Source organism: Hipposideros armiger, unplaced genomic scaffold (genome assembly GCF_001890085.2).
Source record: "Hipposideros armiger isolate ML-2016 unplaced genomic scaffold, ASM189008v1 scaffold_96, whole genome shotgun sequence".
NCBI classification, from domain to species: domain Eukaryota; kingdom Metazoa; phylum Chordata; class Mammalia; order Chiroptera; family Hipposideridae; genus Hipposideros; species Hipposideros armiger.
In genome coordinates, this window is record NW_017731446.1 from 3,270,658 (window position 1) to 3,294,332 (window position 23,675).

The 23,675-nt window shown below is 49.6% G+C and overlaps 1 protein-coding gene across 1 annotated transcript in view; it reads right to left on the reverse strand.

The window, feature by feature from the left end:
* Positions 1 to 3,802: 3,802 nt before the first annotated feature.
* Positions 3,803 to 23,675, reverse strand: part of SPSB4 (splA/ryanodine receptor domain and SOCS box containing 4) — a 94,964-nt gene continuing 75,091 nt past the window's right edge. Inside the window, exon 3 of the mRNA XM_019645946.1 lies at positions 3,803 to 5,227. Within this exon, the coding sequence (XP_019501491.1) occupies positions 5,100 to 5,227 (128 nt within the window). The 3' untranslated portion in view covers positions 3,803 to 5,099. The remainder of the gene's footprint in view (positions 5,228 to 23,675) is intronic.

The window sequence follows — 23,675 nt, forward strand, 5'->3', positions numbered from 1 at the left end:
TACTTCAGAGCCACATGTACGTACCCAAAGAGTTGCATGTGGCTCGCGAGCTGCAGTTTGCTGACCCCTGGCAGCTCTTCCATCTCAAAAATTTGCCGACCCCTGTTCTAGGTTATTCTGCTTGATTGTGACAATGCTCTCTGGGGCATTCTCCACACACCACGGGCCTCATGGGTCAGAGGGTGGGTGGGGCTGGAGTCAATCAGTCAAAAGTTGTGCAGCATCAGGGCAGAAATGGCCCATCCTTCCTCCCCACTTCTGGAGAGCAACCAGCTCAGCATCACTGTGCAGGGAGGGCGAGGGACGGGAAGGACTCGCTGGCTTCGGACTTAATCACGTTGGTGACACTTGCCATTCAGAATCCTCCCTTCTCTGGTAATGCTGGGTGGGCTGGGGTGGCTTTCTCTGGTCTAAGATGTACATCCTCAAGAACAGCAACTGCGTCTCCACTGAGATGACTTAATTAAGCACCTCCTCCAGTGGGCTCAACCTTGGCTGCACATTAGAATTACCTGGGGAACTTTAAAACTATCTAGGCCCGGGCTCTACCCCAGAGGTCCTGATTTAATTGGTCTGGGGAAAGGCCTGAGCACTGGGATTTTTTGCAAATTTTCTTAAGAGACTCCACTGTGCAGCCAGACTTGTCTATCCTTATCATCCAGCTCTTTATAAAGAGGACCCAGGAGTTCTTGTCCTTGTCTTCTGGGAGTTCACTGTCTAATCAGAGACACACATGTTATCTCTGGTGTCTGGGCAGAGATCCAGGGTGATTGTGAACTCTTTGGACATTAGTGGCTGCGGCTGTGAGTCAAGTCCACAATTAGCAGACTCCCACTCTCCCCCTACCCCTATCCTCCCTCAGGGGTGTGTGTGTGTGTGTGTGTGTGTGTGTTATAGTTAAAGTCCAGGGAGGCCAACCAAAGCCCTGACCCAGACCCAGGCATTTAACACCTATCAGGTAGGTTGGCTGTGAGAGGTCCTGATGCTGTCCTATCGGGGGGTGGACCTGGGGCTGGGTCACAGGACAGAGGCCCACTCAAGAGGCTGTCCCTACTCATCTCGGCCAATGTCATCATGAAGGAATACGGGCCTGGTCTTACCCCATGTCTCTATCTTTCAAGGGAAGTCAGAAACCTGGATTTTCTGTTAAATTCTTTGATTTTTCTTAGTTGGGTTCAATGTCATTAACACACACACACACACACACACACATTATATGGAACAAAAGAAAACACACCTACAGATGGGAGTGGGACCCAGGCCCCCAGAACTAGAGGGAATAGCAGACTGACTCCTTGTGTTTTGGACTAAAAGTGATTTTCAGTCTTTGTCAGGGACCTGGCATGGTCTCCTGTCCATTTTCTGAGGCACAAATGTGCCACCTATTGAGAGGCTGCAGCTGGGAGCAAGGTCCTGGGGAGTGGGCACAGCTGCCCTGGTACAAATCAATCACCATGTTACTTGTCACCTGCTGCCATTTTGGCTGTAACATCGAGAGGTTATGAAATCTTTCTTAGTGAAAGATGGACCCCCAAAAAGCCAAATGCTGGCACAAGTAATGGAGGGGGAAAGCAAGGGAAAGAGAAATGACTTTTACCCAGAAGGTGGAAATGTGGATCAAGTACAAACTGGGGAACTCAGCAGAACTCAGACCTGTGGGGAACTTTGCCCACCATATGCGCTACTCATAGCCCATTCAAAAGCGAATAGCAGACTGTTTCAGCAAGTGCCTCTATCAGAAATAGGACGTGGGGAGGCCAAATCTCAGAGAATATGCCAAGGATGGCAGGGCTGTGATGGGCACTGGCTCTGGGGAGTGGTCATGAGACTAGGGAAAGCCCTTCGAGGGTGTGTGTGTATGTGTGGGGAGGGTACTAACGCACAAGGGACCCTGGAGAAATGTCACACATACACGGGCCGACTGAACCGGAGCTGGGGCGGATTGGCGGCACAGTGGCTCCTGACCTTAGCTCTGCTCACTGGGGTTCAGAGTCTCCTGCTTTGAGGATGGAGCAGCTGGAAGCGTCCTCGACCCACTGATTTTCATGTACTTGCCTCTCTGTTTTAAAACTTAGCATCTCTCAAGGCCTTCCTTGATCACTCTCAGGAATGAGATCTTTCTACTCCCCACCCCCCATCTCTTCCCTCTGCCACCATCTTGTTTCTTAGTTTATATGTCTGTCTCCCCTTTAGAATGTGAGCTCCACCAGACCGCCTTCTTCCCGTGCCCAGGCAGTTCCCTGGGCACACACAAATGCCTAACCAATACCTGCAGAGTGGCTAAGGAAGCGACAGGACATGAGGTCCCAGGGGCCTTGAGGCCAGGCTCTTGACTAGAGCAGGATGTCCTCCCCTCTCCCCCCGCACAGCCCCCAGCACTTTCCTTGCAAGTTCCACGAGCATCCCAGCTGCCCTCACCTCACAGGCCTTTGTGGGGCCCATGTGTCTGGTCCAGGGCTGTGTGGAAAGGAGCAGGCCCAGGCCCTCCCATTCCAGGGCTCATAGCCTGCTGGGCAGATGAGGCCACAGGGCAGAGAGCGGCTCCAGCCCAAGTGCTTGGGTGCGGGTCCTGGGTCCCATCCACAGGCTTGGAGGCGAGGAGCTGACTCTCAGAGCAGGTACAGGTTGGTGGGTGGTTAGGAAGGGCTTCCTGGAGGAGGGTTGATCTAAGCTGATCCTGGAGAGGGTAACGGGGGGATGGGGAGGGCACTGCTGGGGTGGAGGAATCACATAAGCAAGAGGGATGCATCCAAGCTGGAAAGCTGCTGCGGAAACTGGGACACGAGGAGGAAGGAGAGGAAGGGTCCTCAGTCGCTGTCCACCTGGTCAGCCCCCACCATGTGCACAGGAGGAAGTGACTTACCCAAGGTCATAGTATGTATGTGATAAAGCTGGGACTCAAACCCAAGCCTCCAGAACCCAGAACCTGAGGTCATGCTTCTGCAGGAGGCTGCTTCCCATAACCTAAGTGACAGAAACTTGCCCAAGGCTGAGCCCAGCCTCCAGTCCAATCACAGCCATGGAAGAACCCTGTGTCTCGGGCGTGTGCAACATGGCTGTTTATTGGGTCTGTCCTCACCAGGTGGTCTTCCATAAAGAAGCAGGTATGGAGAATGCCTCTTCTTCCAGGAAGCCTTCCCTTCAGGCACTATCCTCCCCCACCTGCTTCATGAGCTCCCTCTCATTAGGTTGCACTATAAACGTTTCCCCAGGGAATGGGATATATCTGAGTGAGTGCTAGGTCCTTGGAGGTTGGCACAGCACGTGTTGGTGGCCCGTATGGCTGAGTGGGTGTTGTGCCAGTCCTGACCCAAACCCCAGCCTGAACTGGCTCCTGACCAGTTTGCAGCCCTAAGCCTGGCTAAGCCACACACTCACTGTGCTTCCGCAATTTGCACTGTCCTTGGTGACAATGTGCACTTCCAAAGTCCCATCCAGCCCCACCTTTTGGGTCTACTTTGAAATGGTTGTCCCATAGGGTTTACCATGCTTGATTCTGTGTCCCCTGCATTGCCCGCTTTGGACATCACAGCCTTGGCATTCAGCGGTTTGACCTGTTTTTTCGCCATCACAGCCAGCTTGGCATGGGCCCAGGACCCTGGCACATTCACTCTTCCAGGGCAGGCCTTTGTAAAATGGCTCGAGTTTGGGTTCAAGCGGGGACAAGAAGGCAGAAGAAAATAGAAGTGTCTGGGGAGGGAATCACATTCCTGTCTTCTGAGGGTCTGGGGACAGACCAGCCAGATTGAGAGAAAAAGCCCTCTCGGCCCCTCCCCAAAGAGCATTTAATAAACAGCTGAAGGACTGAACGACAAACTTTATTAGAAACGCTCCTCATTCACCAGTCAAATTCACATTAAAGTGGGGGGAGGCAGTGCCACCTGGGGCTCTGGGATTCCACTGCTGTGACAATTTCCAGTTAAAAATGAGTCTGGGCAGAGAGCACTGGAAACATAGGAGAGGCGCCCAGCGGAGGTGGTGGCAGCAGCATTGTTCCCGGGAGAGGACCAGGCTCGGAGTGGACGGAGAAGGCGCCTCCCACATCCACCCTTCCAGTTACAAGGCTGTCCCTACGGGTCCCAAGCTGATAAATAAACAGCATATCACACACACATTTGAAACAGAAACAAACTCGTCTAAATCCCGTAAAGTGAAAAAATAATTCGCTCAAATAAAGCTTTGTGGCAACCAGGCTGCATCCTGAGTGGACAGTTGCCTAGAGACCCCCCAAGAAGGCTCCCCAGGCCAAGGACATCATCCACTTGGGTGTCACAGGCCCCTAATTCCCCCATTAGCACCTTTGGACTAAGTACTGCCCTCACTCACCATACTCCTCTTTTAAAATGCAACACTACTTAAAAATAATAATAAAGGAAACACTCTGTCCCTGGGGTGAATTAGTCAGACTCAGCTTCCCTGAATAGAGGTGCCTGGGGCAAAGAGGGGTCCGCAGTGGAGAAGGAGGGCATGGAACAGGGATGAGTAAACGACTTTCAAAGAGGTAAGCTGGAACGTGTTCAAACACTGCCAGGTCTGCCTCCTCGAGCATCCCTGGGTAATCGTCCTGCAAAGGGGCACAGAGTCCTAAAGTGTCACGACAATCCCGCTGCCCTGGCAACGGGTGGAAGCCCAGAGGGGCGCACATCACGCCGCTTTCCTCATTCATTATTCAGATTCAATTTTCTCCTGGAGCGGCCAATCCTCCCTGGCCCTGTCTGCACCAGGCACACTCTAGAGTCTCCTGCCCCAATGTTTTATTCATTTTCTTGAATATAGAAACAGGCTCTCTGATCAATACCGGTGGCTGCCGGGTCCTGGTGGGCAGGCGGGACCTCCTCTGGAAGCAGGCTCCAGGTTTCCTCGTGGCTTCCAAGGAGGTGTCTTGACGTGAGAGAGCTGCTTCTCAGGCAGCAAATACTGTTGGCAACAGACATTCATTTTTAAAGTTGGGAACATGTCTTTGCCTTTCAAAAACTGAAAGTTCTGGGGAACCGGGGTGAGGAGGAAGACCCCTTCCTGAATGTATTGTGTGACGGTGAAATGAAAGGCAGGGCCAGCGGGGGTGCCCACTGCAGCCCCTCAGCGCCCCCCAACACAGCTCACTGGTACTGCAGATAGTTTTTGAGAGACTGAGGCAGGGGCAGCGAGCCGATGTCCTGCAGGCGCTGGCGGCCCAGGGCCACGCGGATAGATCTCCGGCACAAGTCCATCAGCGGCAGGGGCTCAGCTGCAAAGAGATGGAAGAGGATTAGAATCTCGCCCATGCCTGCCTCACACCTTCTCCCACCCACCCACCTGCTGCCCACTGCTGGCCCACCAGCTCCTCTGAGCTGACTGCCAGGGCGCAGGGATCCTCCTCTGAGAAGCCTTCTCAGGTTATAGTAGGCTTAGAGCAGTGTTTTCCAAACTGTGGAATGCAGCTGATTAAAGCATCGTGAAATCAATGCAGCGGGTGACCGGCAATTTTAAAAAACAAGAAAGAGAAATGGAGCTCAAACCCATAGCAGGGGTGTATATTGTCCCATGAAAGTTTTGTTTCTGATGTAGGCGTTCAGTGTGTCTCAGTGTAAAAAAGGCTTCTTTCTCTCTACTGGTCTTGATAAAAATGAGAGCAGCTGACCTAGGGGGATCTGAATGGGGCTTCATCTTAGAAACAGGTTAGGTTCAGAGAGGCTGGTTTTGTTTTTTTGGTTGGTTGGGTTTTTTGGTTTTTTTTTAAAAATTTTTTTTTTAATTGGGGAATTGCAGGAAGGGGAACAGACAAGTTGCTATCCTTTTGGTCTTCAGTCTAGTTGTGGAGGACATTGCTTCACTGGCCCAAGTGGGCACCATCATTGTGCTCTTCCCTGACGAGGCAGATCAGTCACGGCTTCTGAACGGCCGCTCACAGCAGCTGGTGGCCGCTCACGCTGGCTGCTGGCTACACACGGTAGCCCATGGCAACTCACTGCCACAGGGACTGCAGCCTACGCCGTCGCCGGCGACTCATGGCAGTCCAGCTCCAGGTTGAGCTGTTGTTCAGCATCTTAGCTGTAGAGGGCAGTGTCATTGGCCCTCATATGTGGGATCTGAATTGGGGCCCTCTGGTGTCCCAAGCCAGCTCTTAACCAACGCGCCACTCGGCCAGCCCTAGAGAGGCTGTTTTAAGTGACTTGAAACCCTCGAACTTCTCCTATAGCCTTCTTTGATGGTCAGCAGAGGGATGCATTTTCTTCTAATACTCAGTTCTGGAAAAATTCATACATTAAAATCCATAAGCCATGGAACCTCTGGACATAGGACTGAGTCTAACTAGGTTTATGGCAGACACACTTATTAAGCTTTTATTCTCTTTCAAGCCCTCTGATCAAACCCAGGGATAAAGGGATGATTAAGCCAAGACCAGAGGCAGCCCTGGATGTGGAGGAATACTGGAGGTATGGGAGTTTTAACAGGTGAGTAATTAGAATAGAGGGTAATATATGCAATAATTCTTAAATGCACAGGAACAGACACCTAGCAGTTTCTGTATGGAAGGGATGTTTAAAAGCTTCAAAGAGAAGATAGGTGAATGGGGTTTTGAAGGGTGAATAGGCGTTTCATGTGAGTTGAGAAAGGTGTTCTAGGCATAGGCACAGAGGCATAAAACTCGACAGGATGGGCGGTCTGGAGGGAGAGGAATGGTGCTGGTCAGCTGCATCAGGAATGAAGATGGCAGTGGTCACATGTGGTCTTGTACAACATGTATAGGCCTAGTGTCCCAAGCCCCACAGGAACATACTGGAGGCCTAAAGCTGCCCCTCAACACTTTTTTTTGGTAACAGAACAAGTGACATTTTAAAAGCTTTCTATTATGTGCTAAGATACAATAAAATTACAAGTGGTAAGTACTAACAGAGTTGTGATAGGCATAATATCACAAGGGGTGAGAAGGTGGTCAAGAATGTGTTTTATAAGAGTTTTCATTTGCTAAAACTGCAGACTTCATAAGGAGTGCCATTAAAAATAAAGCAGGACTTGGCGGCTGCATTGGAAGCCATGCACAAGAGAGTATCCAGCTCTCCATCACTTGAGAGGCCATGGGGTGGTGTATCTGCGTGGAGTGTTAGTGGCTTTAATCACTTTCCCCTCTGTGTTCTCTTTTGGTCCTCATATAAACCCTTGCAGTTGGCCAGGGAGGCCCTGAGAATCGCCTCTTTTCCAGGCCCACAAGGCAGATCACTCACCCCCAGTCACATGGTCACACAGTCATCAGGCTTAGGCCAACCCGTGACACCTCCTCAAGGCGTCCCTATCCTTCCTCTAGCAACACCCCTGCAGCCCAGCTCTCTACTTCCTGTCCTCCACCAGGCTCTGATCCAAGCTTTGCACCCCCTCCCCCAATCGTGCCTCTGCAAACCCCTTGCCCTCCCCACAAATCTCCACCCAACCCAACTCCTCCCATCTTTGACATCTTGCTGAAAGCTGACTCCCCCACTGCAAGTTTCCATGATCTCCTTTTAGTGCCTACAGCACAAATGCTTGGTGCTGGATCACTGGATGCTGGGGAGAAAGAAAACCAATAGTCCTTATTTAATGAGCAATTGCGAGGCAATGAGGGATGAAATGTAATTATAGTTACTCTTTATTGAAGGCTTATGATGTGGCCAGGCACTGTGCTAAGCTCGTTATTTGTATCAACTCATGTGAATGCATGTACCAAACTCATATCACAACAACCTCTTGGGGTAGGAACTATTGCTATTACCCCCATTTTAAGAAGGAAATGGAAACACAGAGAGGGTCAATCACTTGCCCAAGGACACACAGGTGGTAAGTGGCAAAACCAGGAGCTGAACTCAGGTAACTGAAAGCTGGAAACTGTCTTATATTTTAACCACATTTCCTGAGCATCTATTCTGTCCCCTTTGCTACGAGAGGTTTATCTCATTAGATGTAATGGTGCCTACTTTAGAGAAAAGGAAGTTGAGACTCAGACAAATACAGAGGCTTGTCCAGAGCCACACAGCCCCAAAGCCTGTATTTGGAGCTGTGTGCTGCCTCCCCTAAACACCAGGCAATCATGGAAGGTTGCTTTAAGGTGAGAAATGAAGGAGAGGGTCACCTGGCTCCCAGGCTCACAGTCCACACACAGGCTCTTACTCTCTGGTTCCGACCACTCTCCAGCTCAGCACTGCCCCCCTCTCCTGTCATGAGGTATGCACCCACCTAAACTGGCTGCCCTGAAATCAAGAAGCCTTTTCTGCTCTCACACTCACTCATTCCAGCATGGACCCCGACCAGCTCCAATCCCATCCTCATGTTCTTTGGGATCTCCAGGACTTTGGAGTCCCCGATTTGGAGCTCTAGCTCTGCCGCCTATAAGTTTGTGAAGGTTACTCTGAGCCTTCATTTCTTCATTTGTAAGGCAGAGCAACAATTCCCAGGTTTGCAGAGAGGAGTAAAGGAAATGACAGGTGCACAGTGCCTCGCCCGGGGCGCAGTATGTCGAGGAGCTCAGGAAACGCTGGTCCCCACTCACAGCGTGTTGGTGGTACACCTAGGCACACTGTGCCCTGAGCACATTGCACCGAGTACCACCCCGGTTGGAAGTGCCCGCTTCCTCCATTCAGACAAGCTCAGCCAGGATTCTCAGTTTCATTCATTTAACAATGAATTGATTATAAGGATACTGTGAACTTCCTAAAGGACATGACCCTAACTCATCTGTCTTAGGACCCACAGCCCCCAACCTAGGCCTGTCACAGGGGGATGGCCCAGAAATCATCTATTAAATATTGGGTCGTTGGAAAAGTTATGACGCATTTTTGCACAGAAAAACATAGAAAAATACGTCATGACTTTTCCAACAACCCAATAGATGAAAGAATGGACTTGCTGCTTTGGTCATCTCATCTATAGCTGTTCTAAGCTATTGAAGTAAATTGCTCTTATGTGGCAGTATTTCTATCCTACCTCCTCTCTCTCCTGTAAACCCTCATTAAAAACCCCTTAATTTGACAAGAGTCTTGTGGTGAGAGTTATATGAGTTAGAAAGCACTTAGCACAGTGCCCAGCATATAGCAGGTGTTCAATAAATGCCACTTCTAGCTATCTCCTTCTCATCCAGGTATTTGTTTGGTCGCCCCTGGTGAGGAAGAGCTCAGGGAGAGCTGTTAACAGGTTAGACAAGCAGTTCCTTCTCTGATGGGCTTGCATTTTTTTTTTAAGATTTTTATTGGGGAATTGGGGGATGGGAATGGCGCTGGGGAATTAGGGGAAGGGGAACAGACAAGTTGCTGTCCTTTTGTTCTTCAGTCTAGTTGTGGAGGACGTTGCTTCACTGGCCCAAGTTGGCACCATCATTGCGCTCTTCCCTGGCGAGGCAGATCAGTCGCCGGCTTCTGGACGGCTGCTCACAGCGGCTGCTGGCTGCTCACGCTGGCTGCTGGCTACACACAGTAGCCCATGGCAACCCACTGCACCAGGGGCTGCAGCCTACACCGACGCTGGCGACTCACGGCAGCCCAGCTCCAGGTCGAGCTGTTGTTCAGCATCTTAGCTGTAGAGGGCAGTGTCATTGGCCCTCATATGTGGGATCTGAACCGGGGCCCTCTGGCGTCCCAAGCAAGTTCCCAACCAACGCGCCACTAGGCCGGCCAATGGGCTTGCATTTTGTATCAGGGAGATTTTCAGCTGTTTAAGTTTGATAATCATTGTCAAAGCTTAACAGCTTTCTTACTGCTCTAGGCACATACTAGGTCCTCAATGCCCAAGGTGCTTAGCTTTGTCAGCAAACTTAGCTCCCTGTGAGTTCCCTGCCTAATTAGGAGCTGAAAACGAGAAGCAAAGAACACCTCTTATTATCTTCATTCCTCTACAGTCATTGAACTCCATCAGAAGCCCAAACTCCAAAAGAAGAGAGAAAGGGGGGTGGGGCTCAGAGCACATCTTTAGATCTCAATGTGAAATATCAATCATCTCTCCTAATTTCTGATGACCACATGGCCATCTCACAGTGCATATACCCATGCTATACCCTTGCTATACCCATGAAACTTCCAGAGCTCCAAAGATGCCCGCCCTGCCCTGGCTGGGGCCACCGCTCTTGGCTTTGGAACTTCTTAGAACTGCCAAATATCCAGGCTTAGAAATGATCACCCAGGTGGGAAGCGACACACAGGATTTTCCACCACAGGAGCTGTTCTCAGAAATATTTTACAACCAAAGAAAATATTAAAAAGGAATCATTGCTCACAAAAATGAATATCCAAGGGGCCAATAAATACAGGACATTGTGCTCAACTTCCTGAATCATTGGGGACATGCAAATTAACACCATAACGTGACTCTGCGGTGTGCCAACCAGGATGGCTAGAAAATGAGACGATAGCAAGTACCGGTGAAGCTGTGGAGCAACTGGAACTCTCCTAATGTTGCAGGTGGGCAGGTAAACCAGCACGTCCCCTTGGGAAACTGGAAGCACCTCCTAAGCTGAACCTATGGTCTGCGGTTTTACTCCTGGGTGTGCCCATGTGCACCAAAATGCATGTACACAAATGCTCACAGAGGCACCAAACTACAAATGACAATTCTACCGTTCACCAACAGTGGGACGGATGTCTGAACACATTGTGTGTCTTCGTAGAGCTGAGTACTAATCTACCAGTAAAATGAAGAAATGACAGTTACATGAAAAACACAGTTGAATGAGTCACTGAAACATAATTTTGAATGAAAGCAAAATACATATTGTGTGACTTCATCTTTATTGAGTTGAAACACAGGATGATGAGTTAGGGCAGTGGTGACGTTGGGGGAGCAGTGATTGGGAGGGGGCACAAGGGATTTCCTGGAGGGCCAGGATTGGTCTGCTCCTTGATTTGAGCTCTGGCTCTACCAGCGTGCTCAGTTTGTAAAAATCATCAAGCTTACTCACCTGAGATTTGTACGCTTTCTGCATAGATGTTATAGTGCAAAAACAAGTTTATAGTTAAAAAAAAATTAGTCACTGACTGAGTCAGGAGTGCCTCAGCTCCCTGCTGTGTGGGTGTGGATGTAACATAAGCCTGTGGGGTCAGAGTGGCGGGGAGGGGCTGGCTTGGAATCCCAGCTCCTGTTCCCATCACCAGTGGGCCAGAGAACTGGCTCGCCTTCTCAGGGCCATGTTTTTCTCATCTGTGAAGTGGGGATAGCAACACCTCCATCAAGCATTGTGACTATGATATGACCCAACGTGTCCCTTACCTCTTATTTCAGGCCATCAGCCCAAGAGGTACCTTTAAAACTGGTAACCATTTATTTATTGTGGTTCTAAAAATGCCTCAGTACAGCATCCTAATTGTCAACAATGCTATGCTCTGGATGAAGATTTATTGGGGCCAGGGCTGGGTGTCTGGTTCTGTGCTAAAAATAGCACAAGGCAATCATTTCCAAAGTTCTCCAGTGACCTGAATTTTCCATAATTCTCCATCACTAACCCCCCTGCATGACCTTGAGTAGGCCACAGAACTTCCCAGGACTCTGTTTTGCTGTCAGTAAAATGGGGGCGTTAGCTCTCTGGTTATGATGATCTATGTCTGTGGCTGAAGCTGCTTTCCTGGACTGCTCGACGTCTCCTCTGCTTACGGTGGGAAGATGCTAAGACATGAGTCACCACTCTACCCTCATCCCTGCATTGATATTTTGAGAAAAGATCAACATTTTAAGGTCAGGAGGTGAAATTCTTCTGCAATAGTTTCAGATGATGATCAGCAGATGGAGGAAGGTTTGAGTGCAGCCCTGAAATCTGAACTTATGTAGACCCGGGGACCATGTTATTTGTTTTCAGGTAAAGAAAGAAGAAGACGCACATATGGGCAAGCACGCACACACTCCATGTGTTAGACACTGTACTAATCACTTAGCCACAGCCTGTGGCTTGGGTGTCCGAAGGCAGAGAATTGTCGGAATGCCTCTGGGCCTCTCCTCATGAGGCTCCTTCAGCAGGAACACCCTTCCCGGTACTGACTGCCAGGAGCCCACCTCCTCTGCTAGGACACATCCCCAGTGTTGCCTCCGCCCCAGTGATTTGGCCCCTCTGCTCTCTGGGTCTGCATCTGTCAGGTGTCAGTCTTCTTAGTTAATGACACCAATGGACAAACGTATCTGTTGGCTCTGTCATGGCCAACAAAGACCTTGGCTCACATCCATTATAAAAAGCATTTGGAATCTGGAGTTTTAGCGAGCTTTAACATTTCCCCAGAAAAATAGGTCGTGATGACAGCTGGGACACAAGCAGCATCTTCAGATGAACTCTGTGCCAAAAAGCGTCATTGGCACACATGGTCCCCACAGCCCAGGTGGGGTTTTCATGTTTCCCTGGGATAGAGTGCGATCAAGTCACTTCATGTGCAGAGAGGAGTGCGGCACAGCAAAACAGTCCTAAATAATGTATGGCCTTCCCTAGCAATGCTGCTGGGCAGGGATGGCAAATCTCCAACGGGGACAATCGAGAACAGGGAGTGCTGGGAAACGCCACCTGAACTGTGTGGGGCTGTGTTGAAGGGGGGCAGCCTGGGGCCACACGCTGTACCCCTCCCACCCAGAGTCTCCCTGAAATGACAGAAGACGTGTGTCTTTGCGTGTGCATGTGCATGTGTGTGAAGGACCCGAGAATAGTGCTGGAAAGCAAGAAAGGCTGCCAGCAGGCTAGACATTAGGGTAAATTCCAGGCAGACTGAAAGCAGGTGAGATAGCAGGATGGAGAAATCAAGCAGTGAACTGGTAGCCCTATATGCCAGGGGTGAACACGGGTCTCGCTGGAGGGCCCCTGGAGAAGCCCCAAGGTCCAGCAGCAAAGGGCAGACTGGGCATGAGTGAACATCAGAGCAATCCCTTCAAGCACTGGAATGCCAACGCCTTGCTGAAGCCTGGGCTGCTCTCCGAATGAGGTGGCAGCCTCGGGAGGCTCCTGGTCAAACCTGAAGTCCAACAGGGACGCCGAATGCAGCCTAAGCAAGCCCTTCATCACCGCAGAAGTGACCACAGTGGATAGCGGCAACGGGAAGACACGCAAGTGCTGGAGTGTCTGGCTGCCCGCCAGCTCCCTGAGTACCCCACAGGAAAGTGCGTCCAGCAAAATAACCTTACCCAAAGACCCCATGGTGCTCCCAGGCAAAGCGGAGCTACGCTGCTGCAGAGCAGACAGCAGCCAATGTATTTTCGTATGTGTTCAGTGGCTCTGAAAGAAGAGCCTCTACTCATCCAGTCTGAAAATTACTCAAGGAGGTACTCCAGCAAAATGAAAAAAGAATCCAAGAAATAGGATGGCGCGAGCTTCCAGAAAAAGGGGTGAATAAATGGAACTCAGAAGTGAAGGAAGGGCCGGCCGAGCGGCGCGGTGGTTAAGAGCTGGCTTGGGACGCCAGAGGGCCCCGGTTTGGATCCCACATATGAGGGCCAGTGACACTGCCCTCTACAGCTAAGATGCTGAACAACAGCTCAACCTGGAGCTGGGCTGCTGTGAGTCGCCGGCAACGGCGTAGGCTGCAGCCCCTGTGGCACTGGGTTGCCATGGGCTACCGTATGTAGCCAGCAGCCAGCGTGAGCGGCCGTCCAGAAGCCAGCGACTGATCTGCCTCACCCGGGAAGAGCGCAATGATGGTACCAACTTGGGCCAGTGAAGCAACGTCCTCCACAACTAGACTGAAGAACAAAAGGACAGCAACTTGTCTGTTCCCCTTCCCCCAATTCCCCAATAAAAATCTTTAAGGAAAAAAAAAAAAAAAGAAGTGAAGGAAGGTAGAATGAATAATAGAAGATCCATTAGATCTTCATGCTTGGCAGAGTCTCCTTGCAGTGGCCTTCGTTTCTCTGAAGGGCCATCGCTCCACAGTGCTCTGTGCCTCCTCACCCTAGCCCTCAGCCTTCCCACCACTCCACTCTCCCGCTGTGCCCTCTGGAATGGCTACTCCACACACAGAAGTTCTCTGAGCGCCTCCTCCAGCTCCTGCCGTAACTGAACCGCATATTCTCTCCCAGGACACCACTGCCCTCTGACCTTCATGGAGCTGCTAGTGTTGCCAGGGCTGTAGCTCCTGAACTTGTGGCACAGGCCAGGTGGGTTTCCTGGGGAGGTGGGGCAGGAGTCCTTCATCCCTCCTGTCACATACAAAGCACCTGAACCTGCTCGTGAGAAATTCTAGCTCCTCGGTGGCTCACACCACTTGGCTTGGTCCTCCCCCACTGCTTGCTGCTGTTATCTACTGGCCTCTGGCCCCTGGTCTGTCAGGGCTCTGGCCTGACCTCCCAGGTCCTCTCCACCCACACCTGCCCCACACCTCATGATAGAATCTTCCACAGGCACAACCCTCTCATCACTTAGGCTCCTGGTACTGGACTGCATCATCCTAAGGGACCCACTCCCCAGGCCATACCATGGACGTCAACATCACCCCAAATGCCCATTCCAGTACCCCAGTCTCTGACCATTGGATCAACAAGTGCCACCCCCGCTATGACTATATTTCTCTCCGAGGCTTCAAAACCATCCATTTTTGCTCATTCCATCAGCATTCCTTTTCTTCATCTTCCTCCTCACTCAGTTGAACATTTCACTATTCACAGGGACCAAGGGTACGGGGGCAGGTAGGTATGATGGGGTGGCCAGTGAGTGGCTTGTGGGGGGAGGGGTGCAGGGTTGGCAACTGGAAAGTGAAGTGGAACAGAAGCATCTCGAGTTCAGTTTATCTCTGTTCAGTTCCATGTCAGGGCCTCCTCTCCCTGAACCTGCCACACAGCTGAGTGGAAAGTGGCTGAGCAGCTAGCTGGTGGCCCTGGGCTCTAGCCGGTCTGGGTCACGAGCTGGCAGAGTGGCCTTGTCTTCCTTCTCAGGGCTTCAGAGTCTATTAGTGGGGCAAGTGGCTTGGCAAGAAGGCTCAGGGTCCTTTCCACCAGCTGACGCTTGGCAGAACAGAAATCACATTTAATCCGGGCAGGGGAAAGACTTTGACCAGGCCCAGTCAGATTAGGTTAAAATGCACATGAAAAGGTATATGGCAAGGCCAGTGGCGCCTGTGAGATAAATGTAAGGTGAGCCTTGGAGACCCAGGGCTGTGACCCTCAAGCTTGCGGCACGAGCCAGGTGGGCTTCTTAGGGGAGGTGGAGCTGAGCCAGGCCCAGCGGGGCTGGCTGGCTATATCCCGCTGTTTTTATCAGGGACAGGGCTGCTCAGAGGCTGCACTCAGCTTTACCAAGTGAGGCTCATTTCAGCCACAGGTTCATATCAGCGTGGTCAAAAGAACAAGGGATCTGGTGGACCTGAATCCCTCATGCAAGGGTCTTCTGTCCAGGGACACTCTCTGCTCTGCTGGCCAAGATCTCAGCAGGGCCGGAGCTGCCTGTCCAGCCACTTTGCTGCTGAAGCCAGGTGGGTGTTAGCTAGTGCCCTCTTCCACCTGTGAGGAGGAATAAATGGTTCCAGGCAAGCGTTGGAAACTCACGCCTTCCTGGGTGTTTATGGCCTCGGCTCCTGTTGGGCCTCCTTGCCCTCTAAGTAGATGCAGCCTGGAGAAACCTCGATGTGTTTTGGTCGGGGGAGGAGTCGGGAGATGGGAAGAGGATCCCATACCTGCGCCGACTCTGAGAGAGGAGGATCCCTGTCTCAGCTTTTACCCTAGCACAACTGCAAGCCTGAGATGTCTTCATCAGCCCATTCTGCGGATGGGGAAAACAAGGCATGAAGAATGTCACTGTTTTAATTAAAAGCTTCTCCAGGAGGGTTTTTAGGAACACTGGAATTCCAAGATCATTTTGTGGACTTTGAGGATAGACTCTTGTCCACCTGGTGCTCGTCACATATGCATGTATTTATCAAACTTCTACTTACAAACTTGCTTTACTGGACCCAAGCAGAGAGCTGGGTACACAGAGCCTCCTGTCCTACAGATAGGACAGGGAGACCCAACTAAATGGTAGAGCCAAGAGAGGTCTGTGCTTAGGAGAAGGAATTTTAAGGGGAGCTGTGAGAGCCAGGAAGAGCGGCACCTAGCCCAGCCTGGGGTACCCAGGACGGCTTCCTGGAGGAGGCTGCAGCTAAGAGAAGTTTTAGAGGATGAGTAAGAGTTAGTACTACGGTGGGATGAGAAGGATGTTTATTGACTCTAAAGGCATATCTCTAAGATATGTTCAAAGAAATCTCTCTTGTGTAACACTGGGAAAAGTTCATAGTTTTCTCAGATGACACTTGAAGGAAACAATAGTCAATTGTTGGAGAAATATGGTCTGTTAAAAAAAAAAATCAGTGTCCTCACCTCACCAGGAACTGAGGCTGTACCTCAAGTCTCTTAGCCAAGGGCGTGTGGGTGCTGGGGAATGTTCGGGGCTGAACCCACACCGTGCAACGCCCTGGGCATCCCCTGACATCATGTGCACCACTCTTCAAAAGAAAACATTTCTAAAAAGGCACATCTCTCCTTCCACGTTAACATCCCTGAATTCTGACCAGAATGATCAATATCGGTATTCCTGAAGACTGAGCCACTTCTAGTTTGGAGGGGAAACTAAAATGACCCTGAATATCTCAATTCAGTGTGTCCTTAACGACTACTACTACCCAACTGAGGGATGTTGCCACACCAACCTACAGCCTGGCTCCAACCTGGGACCCTCGTGAGGTAGCGATCAAAGTGTGGTCTGTGGACCAGCGGCTTCGGTTTGGCCTAGGAGCTTGTTGGAAATGCAGGATGTTGGGCCCCACCCAGACCAACTGCATCAACACCAGCATTTTAGCGAGATCCCAGTGATTCTAATACATGGGGCTGCAGACCTGCTCCATGGGGTTACTTCTCACATCCTGACACCCTGCAGTGACACCAAGTACTTCCTGTTCCTCCTCACCTCTGTGCTACTTCAATGGGATCCCTGTCCAGGGGGCCATATCCCAGGCTCCCAAGCCAGGACCTTTAAACACACTCATCGTGTCCGCCTCTGCCCTCCAAACCCGCCCCACCTTCAAGCCCCTCCATATCTCCCTTCTAAACACCTCTGTTCCACCTGACCTTCTATCATGACCAGCTCTAGTCACTTCCTGACTCCACCATGAAAAGCAGCCTCCCGAGGTGTTTCCTGCCTCCACCGTCCCCTTCCAGCACAGCTCACACCCGCTGCTGGGCGAGCCCCTCCTGCCCTCAGCACATCCCTCCCAGCAGAGGCGTTTGAGTGGTTCTCATCATTATGGTGGTGGAGGAGGCTACAGGACAACCCACTTGGAAATATCCTGTCGTGTTGTCAGACAACACTGTCTAATTTTCAGTTCAGGAAATGTGGTCTCCCTGCCCCCACCCTGCGACAAATCCCTGACTGCCTTTCCCGTAGAATCCTTTCCCGTTGGTGTTGCTCTCAGTCCTGTAGACTTGGGGCTCTCACAGGCAGGGCCTGGGTTTTGTCCCTGCTGCCCAGCCCTTATGGCTCTGCTGTGGGCATCAGTCAGCTCCGCTGTGGTGCTCGGTCAGCGGGAATGAGCAGGCCAAGGTCTGGAAGAAGGGAGACGGCTGCAGGGAGCCCTCATCTCCACAGAGGCAACTGCAGCTCAAGAATGCTCCAGCAAGGCCCTGGCAGCCAGACGAAATTAGAAACACATTGCGCCAGTTCCTCAGTCTGGTGGAAGGGTGCTCCTGACTCAGCTGAAAAACGTCCCAGAAAATCTGACTGTTTTCTGTTTGGAGCCCAGCCCAGGAGGCTGGACACCCTGGCCTGGACGAGAGTAGCCTCTAGTCACATGAAGAGAACCTTGGGGAGGGGGCCTCCAGCTGGCACGCACCCTGCGCCAAGGATCTTCCCAATGTCCCTAGAAGTTTTCTCTGCCACTGCAGCCGTGGGGACCACCTGGCTGCCCATTCCGATATTGAAGGAAGAACATCTGACATGGGGAGAGGAGAGAGGAGCAAAATGGTCCTTTGGAGACAGTTGGCATTCATCCCACCCAGGGCAGGGGCAGGGCCCTCGGCGATGGGACCCCCCCTTTCTCGTGGTGCAGCCCCCTCTAAAGAAGAAGAAGAAGAAGAAAGGGTGTGGGGCAGCAGGACTTGCCTACCAGATAGCAAGACTTACTGAAAGCTGTAGCAATGACCACAGTGTCATAAAGAAAAAGTAAACACAGAATCCAGAGGGGTGGTTGCCTTGAGGCAGAGGGTGGGGCTTGGCAGGGATGGACCCGGGAGGGGCATGGAGCTACCTGATTGCCAACGTTCTGGTCCTTGGGTTGGGAGGTGGAGTCATGGTGGCATTAAATTATAAAGAAGGAAATACATAAATAAGCAAATAGAATGAAAAGGGCTATGCACAGGACCAGCGGTAAGAGTGTATTATTACAACTAAGGGTGATGTTTGGTTCAATTCTGTGTATCAGAGGTTTGCTTGAGAGAGCAAAGTGAATGAGAAAAGTTATGAATTGGCCTCAGTCTGGCTCAGACAGAGCTTGGCTAGAAGATGAATTAGAGTTAAATTCTAGTTAATGAATAATAATGGAGTCACTGTTGCCTGAGAACTTAGCGCTACTCAGGGGAAGGCATCGCTCGCTGGGCAGGAGAAGCAGCCGGGCCTGGAGCGAGATGACCTAGAGCCGAGTTCTGGCCTCACCCAGCAGGCTGTGTCCTCGGTAGAGTGAGGACGAGATGAGGGGCAGAGTCCAGGTACTCAGCTTGGGCCCTGGCACAGGTGGGCGGTCAATACATGACAACTATTATTGTTTCAGAGCAGTGTCTCCTGCAGGACAAAGTGAAAGCCGAGGCAGCTGGTATAGAGCTGAGGACTAGACTCCATGGAGGACACCTCTGTGTCAATAACCACAGAGGTCTGAGCAAGCCAGAGCTGCCCGTGCATCAGGGAGCTGTGGTCCAAATCCAGCTCTGTAGGGTCCCAGCTCCATCCCTGTCCATCTGCCTGTGCTACTTTTCAGGATGTTCCTTACAATCTTTTCATCAGAAACAGGAGCATGAGGAAATCCATGAGTGTTGATACATTTTCAAAGTACATCTTGGTGTTCTCACTGGGCTCTTCGACTAGACTTTTGGCAATAATAATAATAATAGTAATAATGTAAATAGTCGCAGCAAGGACTTACATAGCACTTCCTATGTCATGAGATGTTCTAAGCACTTCATGTCTTACTATTCTTACTCCTCACTGCGATCCAATGACATAGCTACTAATATGAATGCCTATTGACAGACTGAGGAAACCGAGGCACAGAGAGGTTAAGTAACTCACTTACAGCCACAGTTAATTGGTGAAAATGAAATGGGAACTTGGGAAGTATAGTTTAAAACGCATTCTCTGTTGCAAATTCTCCTGGGGAAGTAGGGTGACAGTCACTGCAAAGGAAATCTTTCCCAGCCCTACAGATTCTGTCACTGCCGCCCTACCCCTCGGCCCTGCTCCCTGTGCTAGTGCTAGCTCACTTCTGTGCACTCGAGGTCCCTGAATGGACTGGAGATGGGCCCCTGATTCAACAAAGTCCTGCCATGGGCTGGCAGGTAAGCTGTGAGGTGGCCCAGATGAAGGATGCTGCCTAGTGGGGGACAGTTACTATGGGTCGTCCAATCCACACGGTCCTGTCTAGGATTTGGCCAGAACAATTTGGAAAGGGGAAGGGAGCCAATGCAGACTGTGTGAGGGGGTCCTCTCCCCTCCAGGCCCAACCACCAGAACCTCTGCCATCAAGCCCCCGGGTTGACGGGCACAGATGACTCCTGTTTTCTAGCAAATAGCCAAGGTCAGGTACACTTCCTTCCACTTGGGAAACGTCACCACTTTCGCTTCTTGCTAAACAGCATAAGCCCCAGGGGTTTAATATGAAGGCTTTCTAATGGATTTATTGTGTTTATTTGACCTTTCCAAGTGTGAGCTCAGAAACGGGCCCAGAGGAGGATGGTGGAAGCTTGTTTTTCTTAAGTTAAGCAAAACTGATGAGCAAACTGAATTCCTGGATGGAGTCTGCCTGGCCTTCTCACTATAGTAGCTTTAGTCAAAAAGATCCAATTAGGCGCAAGAGGAAACCCGTGTTTATGGGGCAGAGCTGGACGTGGAAAATGGTGCCTACTATGAAGTGGTAAATGATGAGGTCTGCATATACGTCTTTTCAGTGTGTAAAGAGCCATGATACAGAATAACAACCAGCAAATTTGGAAACTACTGCTCTATTTCAGCTTCTAGTTTCAAGGCAAATGACTTACTATTTTAGGTAACTTTAAAAAGAAGTTAATGATTAGTGCATGAACGAAAATCACTTCTAGTCATCACAAATATGCTTGGACTTTAGACCAGAGGCTGCAAACTCCAGTGCTTAGGGGTTGGGCAGGTAACCTAAGCAGCTATTGGGTCTTCGGTAAAGTCATGACGCATGTGTGCAACAGATGACACTAGTTCATTTTTGAAAGTACTAGAGTCATTCGCATCTATGTTATTTCTATGTCATTGGACAGCTGACAGTTCTAGCTTCATTCTAAAAAAAAAAAAGTTGAGTGTTTTTGGTTGAGTTTTGGAGATTTTACAACAAGTTGAAGATGGAAGACCAAACTGTGCATTTTTGCCATATTTTATTGTTTCACTTCCATAAAGGGAAGAACGTGCGTCAAGCTTGTGAAAAGTTGCATAAAGTTTACGGTGACAATGCTCTATAAGAACGTCAGTGCCAACGATGGTTCACAAAATTCCGTGCTGGTGATTTTGATCTCAACGACGCTCCTCGGTCAGGGAGGCCCACCAAGGTTGATGACGACAAAATAAAGGCATTGATCAAGTCAAACGTGCGTTACACGACATGAGAGATTGCAGGAACATTGAATATCCATCATTCAAGCGTTCACGACCACCTGAAGAAGCTGGGATACATAAGCAAGCTCGATATTTGGGTTCCGCATGAACTCAAAGAAGTTCATTTGACGGCGCGTATAAACATCTGTAATATGCTCATTTAACGTAAGGAAAACGGTCCTTTCTTGAAGCGACTGATAACTGGGATGAGAAGTGGATTGTTTACAACAATTGGTGCAAAAACGTCGGTCTTGGTCCCGACGTGATGATTCGCCTCAAATGACATCGAAAGCAGACATTCATCAGAGTAAGGTTATGCTCTCAGTGTGGTGGGATTTTAAAGGTGTCGTGTTTTTCGAGCTCCTACCAAGGAACCAAACAATCAATTCAAATGTGTAGTGTCGGCAATTGGACAGTCGGAACGAATCCATCATCCAGAAACGTCCAGAGCTTGTTAATTGTAAAAGAGTTGTGTTCCATCACGACAACGTGAGACCACACACAAGTTTGATATCCCGTCAAAAATTATTGGAGCTTGGATGGGATGTGTTGCCACACCCACCATACTTGCCTGACCTTGCGCCGTCAGACTTCCACTTGTTTTGCTCTCTTTAAAACTCCTTGCGTGATATAACGTTCAATTCAGATGGGGCTGTAAATCAGCACCTTGTTCAGTTTTTCGCAAATAAAGACAGGTCTTTCTATGAACAACTAATTATGAAGCTCACTGAAAGATGGCAAAAGGTTATCAAACAAAACGGGCAATATATCATTGATTGATCTTTGTTCTTTATATAAATAAATGACCTTTGAAAAATATAGACAAAATACGTCACAACTTTTCCGAAGACCCAGTAGTAAGGAACAGGTTTAAGTAGTGGGTAAGGGGAGAATCATGGGCTTGTGGGCACCACAGGAAACACAGAAGGGGGCCACCACTTAGCTCCAGCCTCAGCTCTCAGCAGGAATGTAGGCTCAGTGTTACAGATTTCCTGATCTTTCAAAAAAAAAAAAAAGGCCTAGAATCATGATTTTGATGTGCCATTTGTGTTATTTCAATTTAGTATGGCCAAACAAAATTTTTCTATGCCCAGACACAGCCCTGGGCTGACACTGTCACTTCTACAGAAGAGTGAAGCTCACCTACCACCTTTATGGGAAGTCGGTATCTCCCACCCCACCTGGAGGCAGCCCATCCTTGTCAACTGCCAGAAGGTCTGGTCCAGCCCCAGAGGCACAGACTCCATCGGATCCAGGAATTTGCTCAGTGTTCTTCCACACTGTAGAGGACTCTAACTATAATATCTATAACTATGAAAAAAACAAAACTTCATGAAAACCCCCATTTTCTCTCTCTGAGGTCTTTCAGCATGGATTCTGAGCGTCTAGATTGGGAAGATCTCACTTACCTGGTCACCAAACTTACCCACTCTTGCTTCCCACCCAGTTTTCCTTGTGTTGGCCCTAGGTTGGTAAAATGTACAATCCACTGTGTAGGGTTAAGAATGCCTAGGAATCAGGGGCTGCTGTAGAAACTTCTCTAGAGTAATAGTGATAACAGCATCACCACCCACCAATACTAATAATGGCTAATATGGAGGTTGCCCCATGCCAGGTGCTATGCTGAGCAGGTACCATATTTACACCCATTTTAGAGATGAGGAAACTCAGGCACAGAGAGGTCATGTGATTCCCAATGTCATCAGCTCCAGAGTCTGTGTTCCTCACAAGTGTTCCTCACAAGATGCTCCTCAACATCCAGAATGTGGATGTATTTGGTGTAAAATGCCTACAATATCTATTTTTCCATAAGATCAGACACCTTCTTATTTCTTATTTTACTCCAGATAAGGGGTAGCCGATGGTAGAGGTTTATGGACAAAAAACATATTAGTAGAGAAAAATGACAGACAAAATTAACCTTTTTGTTTGTGTGAGTTAGGAAAAGGCAGAAAAATACCTTAGTTCGAGTTGTGGCAAAACCAGTTTCCTAAAGGAACAGAGATTGAGATTCCCCTTGACTTTGGATAACAATAATAATAACCTAATAGTACTGTATTATATACTTGTGAGTCACTAAGAGAATAGATCTTAAATGTTCCCACTACAAAAAAGAAATGGTAATTATGTGACAGGATGGAGGTGTTGGCTAACGTTATGGTGGTAATTATTTTGCAATATGTAAGTGTATCAAATCAACAGGTTGTACACCTTACAAGTATATAGGTTATATGACAATTATACCTCAGTAAAGCTGGGAAAAAAAACTTATTTCCCAATTAAACAATAAATAAATAACCTCAGGTAAGCAGTGACTGCCCTCTGCTGAGCCCACCTCTGGACCTATCCCAGCCCCACCCACCACATCAGGGCCTCACCTCGATGGACGCGCAGCAAGTCCAGAACAGTATCATCCTCCCATGTTATTTTTCAGTGAGAAAAGCAAGCACAGAACTAAGCTGCTGGCACAATACTGCAGAGCCGGTGAGCGGAGGGGAAGATCCAACGGGTAGTCACTGTTTTTGTCAATTACACCCAGGAGCCCCAAGTTTCCTGAGAATCTGCTGTGTGCAAAGCCTGGTGCTGGGTGGGTGAGCAGAACTGGGTCAGACACCCTCAATTTGAGGAGCGCACAGTCTCCTGGTGGTCATGGGGGATGAGGAGTGCTCCCCCAATGCCGTGCTCAGAGTGAGTGAGTTCACCTGTCAGTTGTCTTCTGCATGAACACAATGCCTTGTTGACTGAAGTCTGGTGACAAATTCCTTGCACTGAATTTATTTTTTAATTGAAGTTTACATAACATAAAATTGACCATTTAAAAATATATAATTCAGGAACACTTAGTGCAGTCATCGTGTTGTGCAACTATCACCTTTATCAGGTTCCAAACCGTTTTCATTACCCCCCCCCCAAAAAGTCTGTG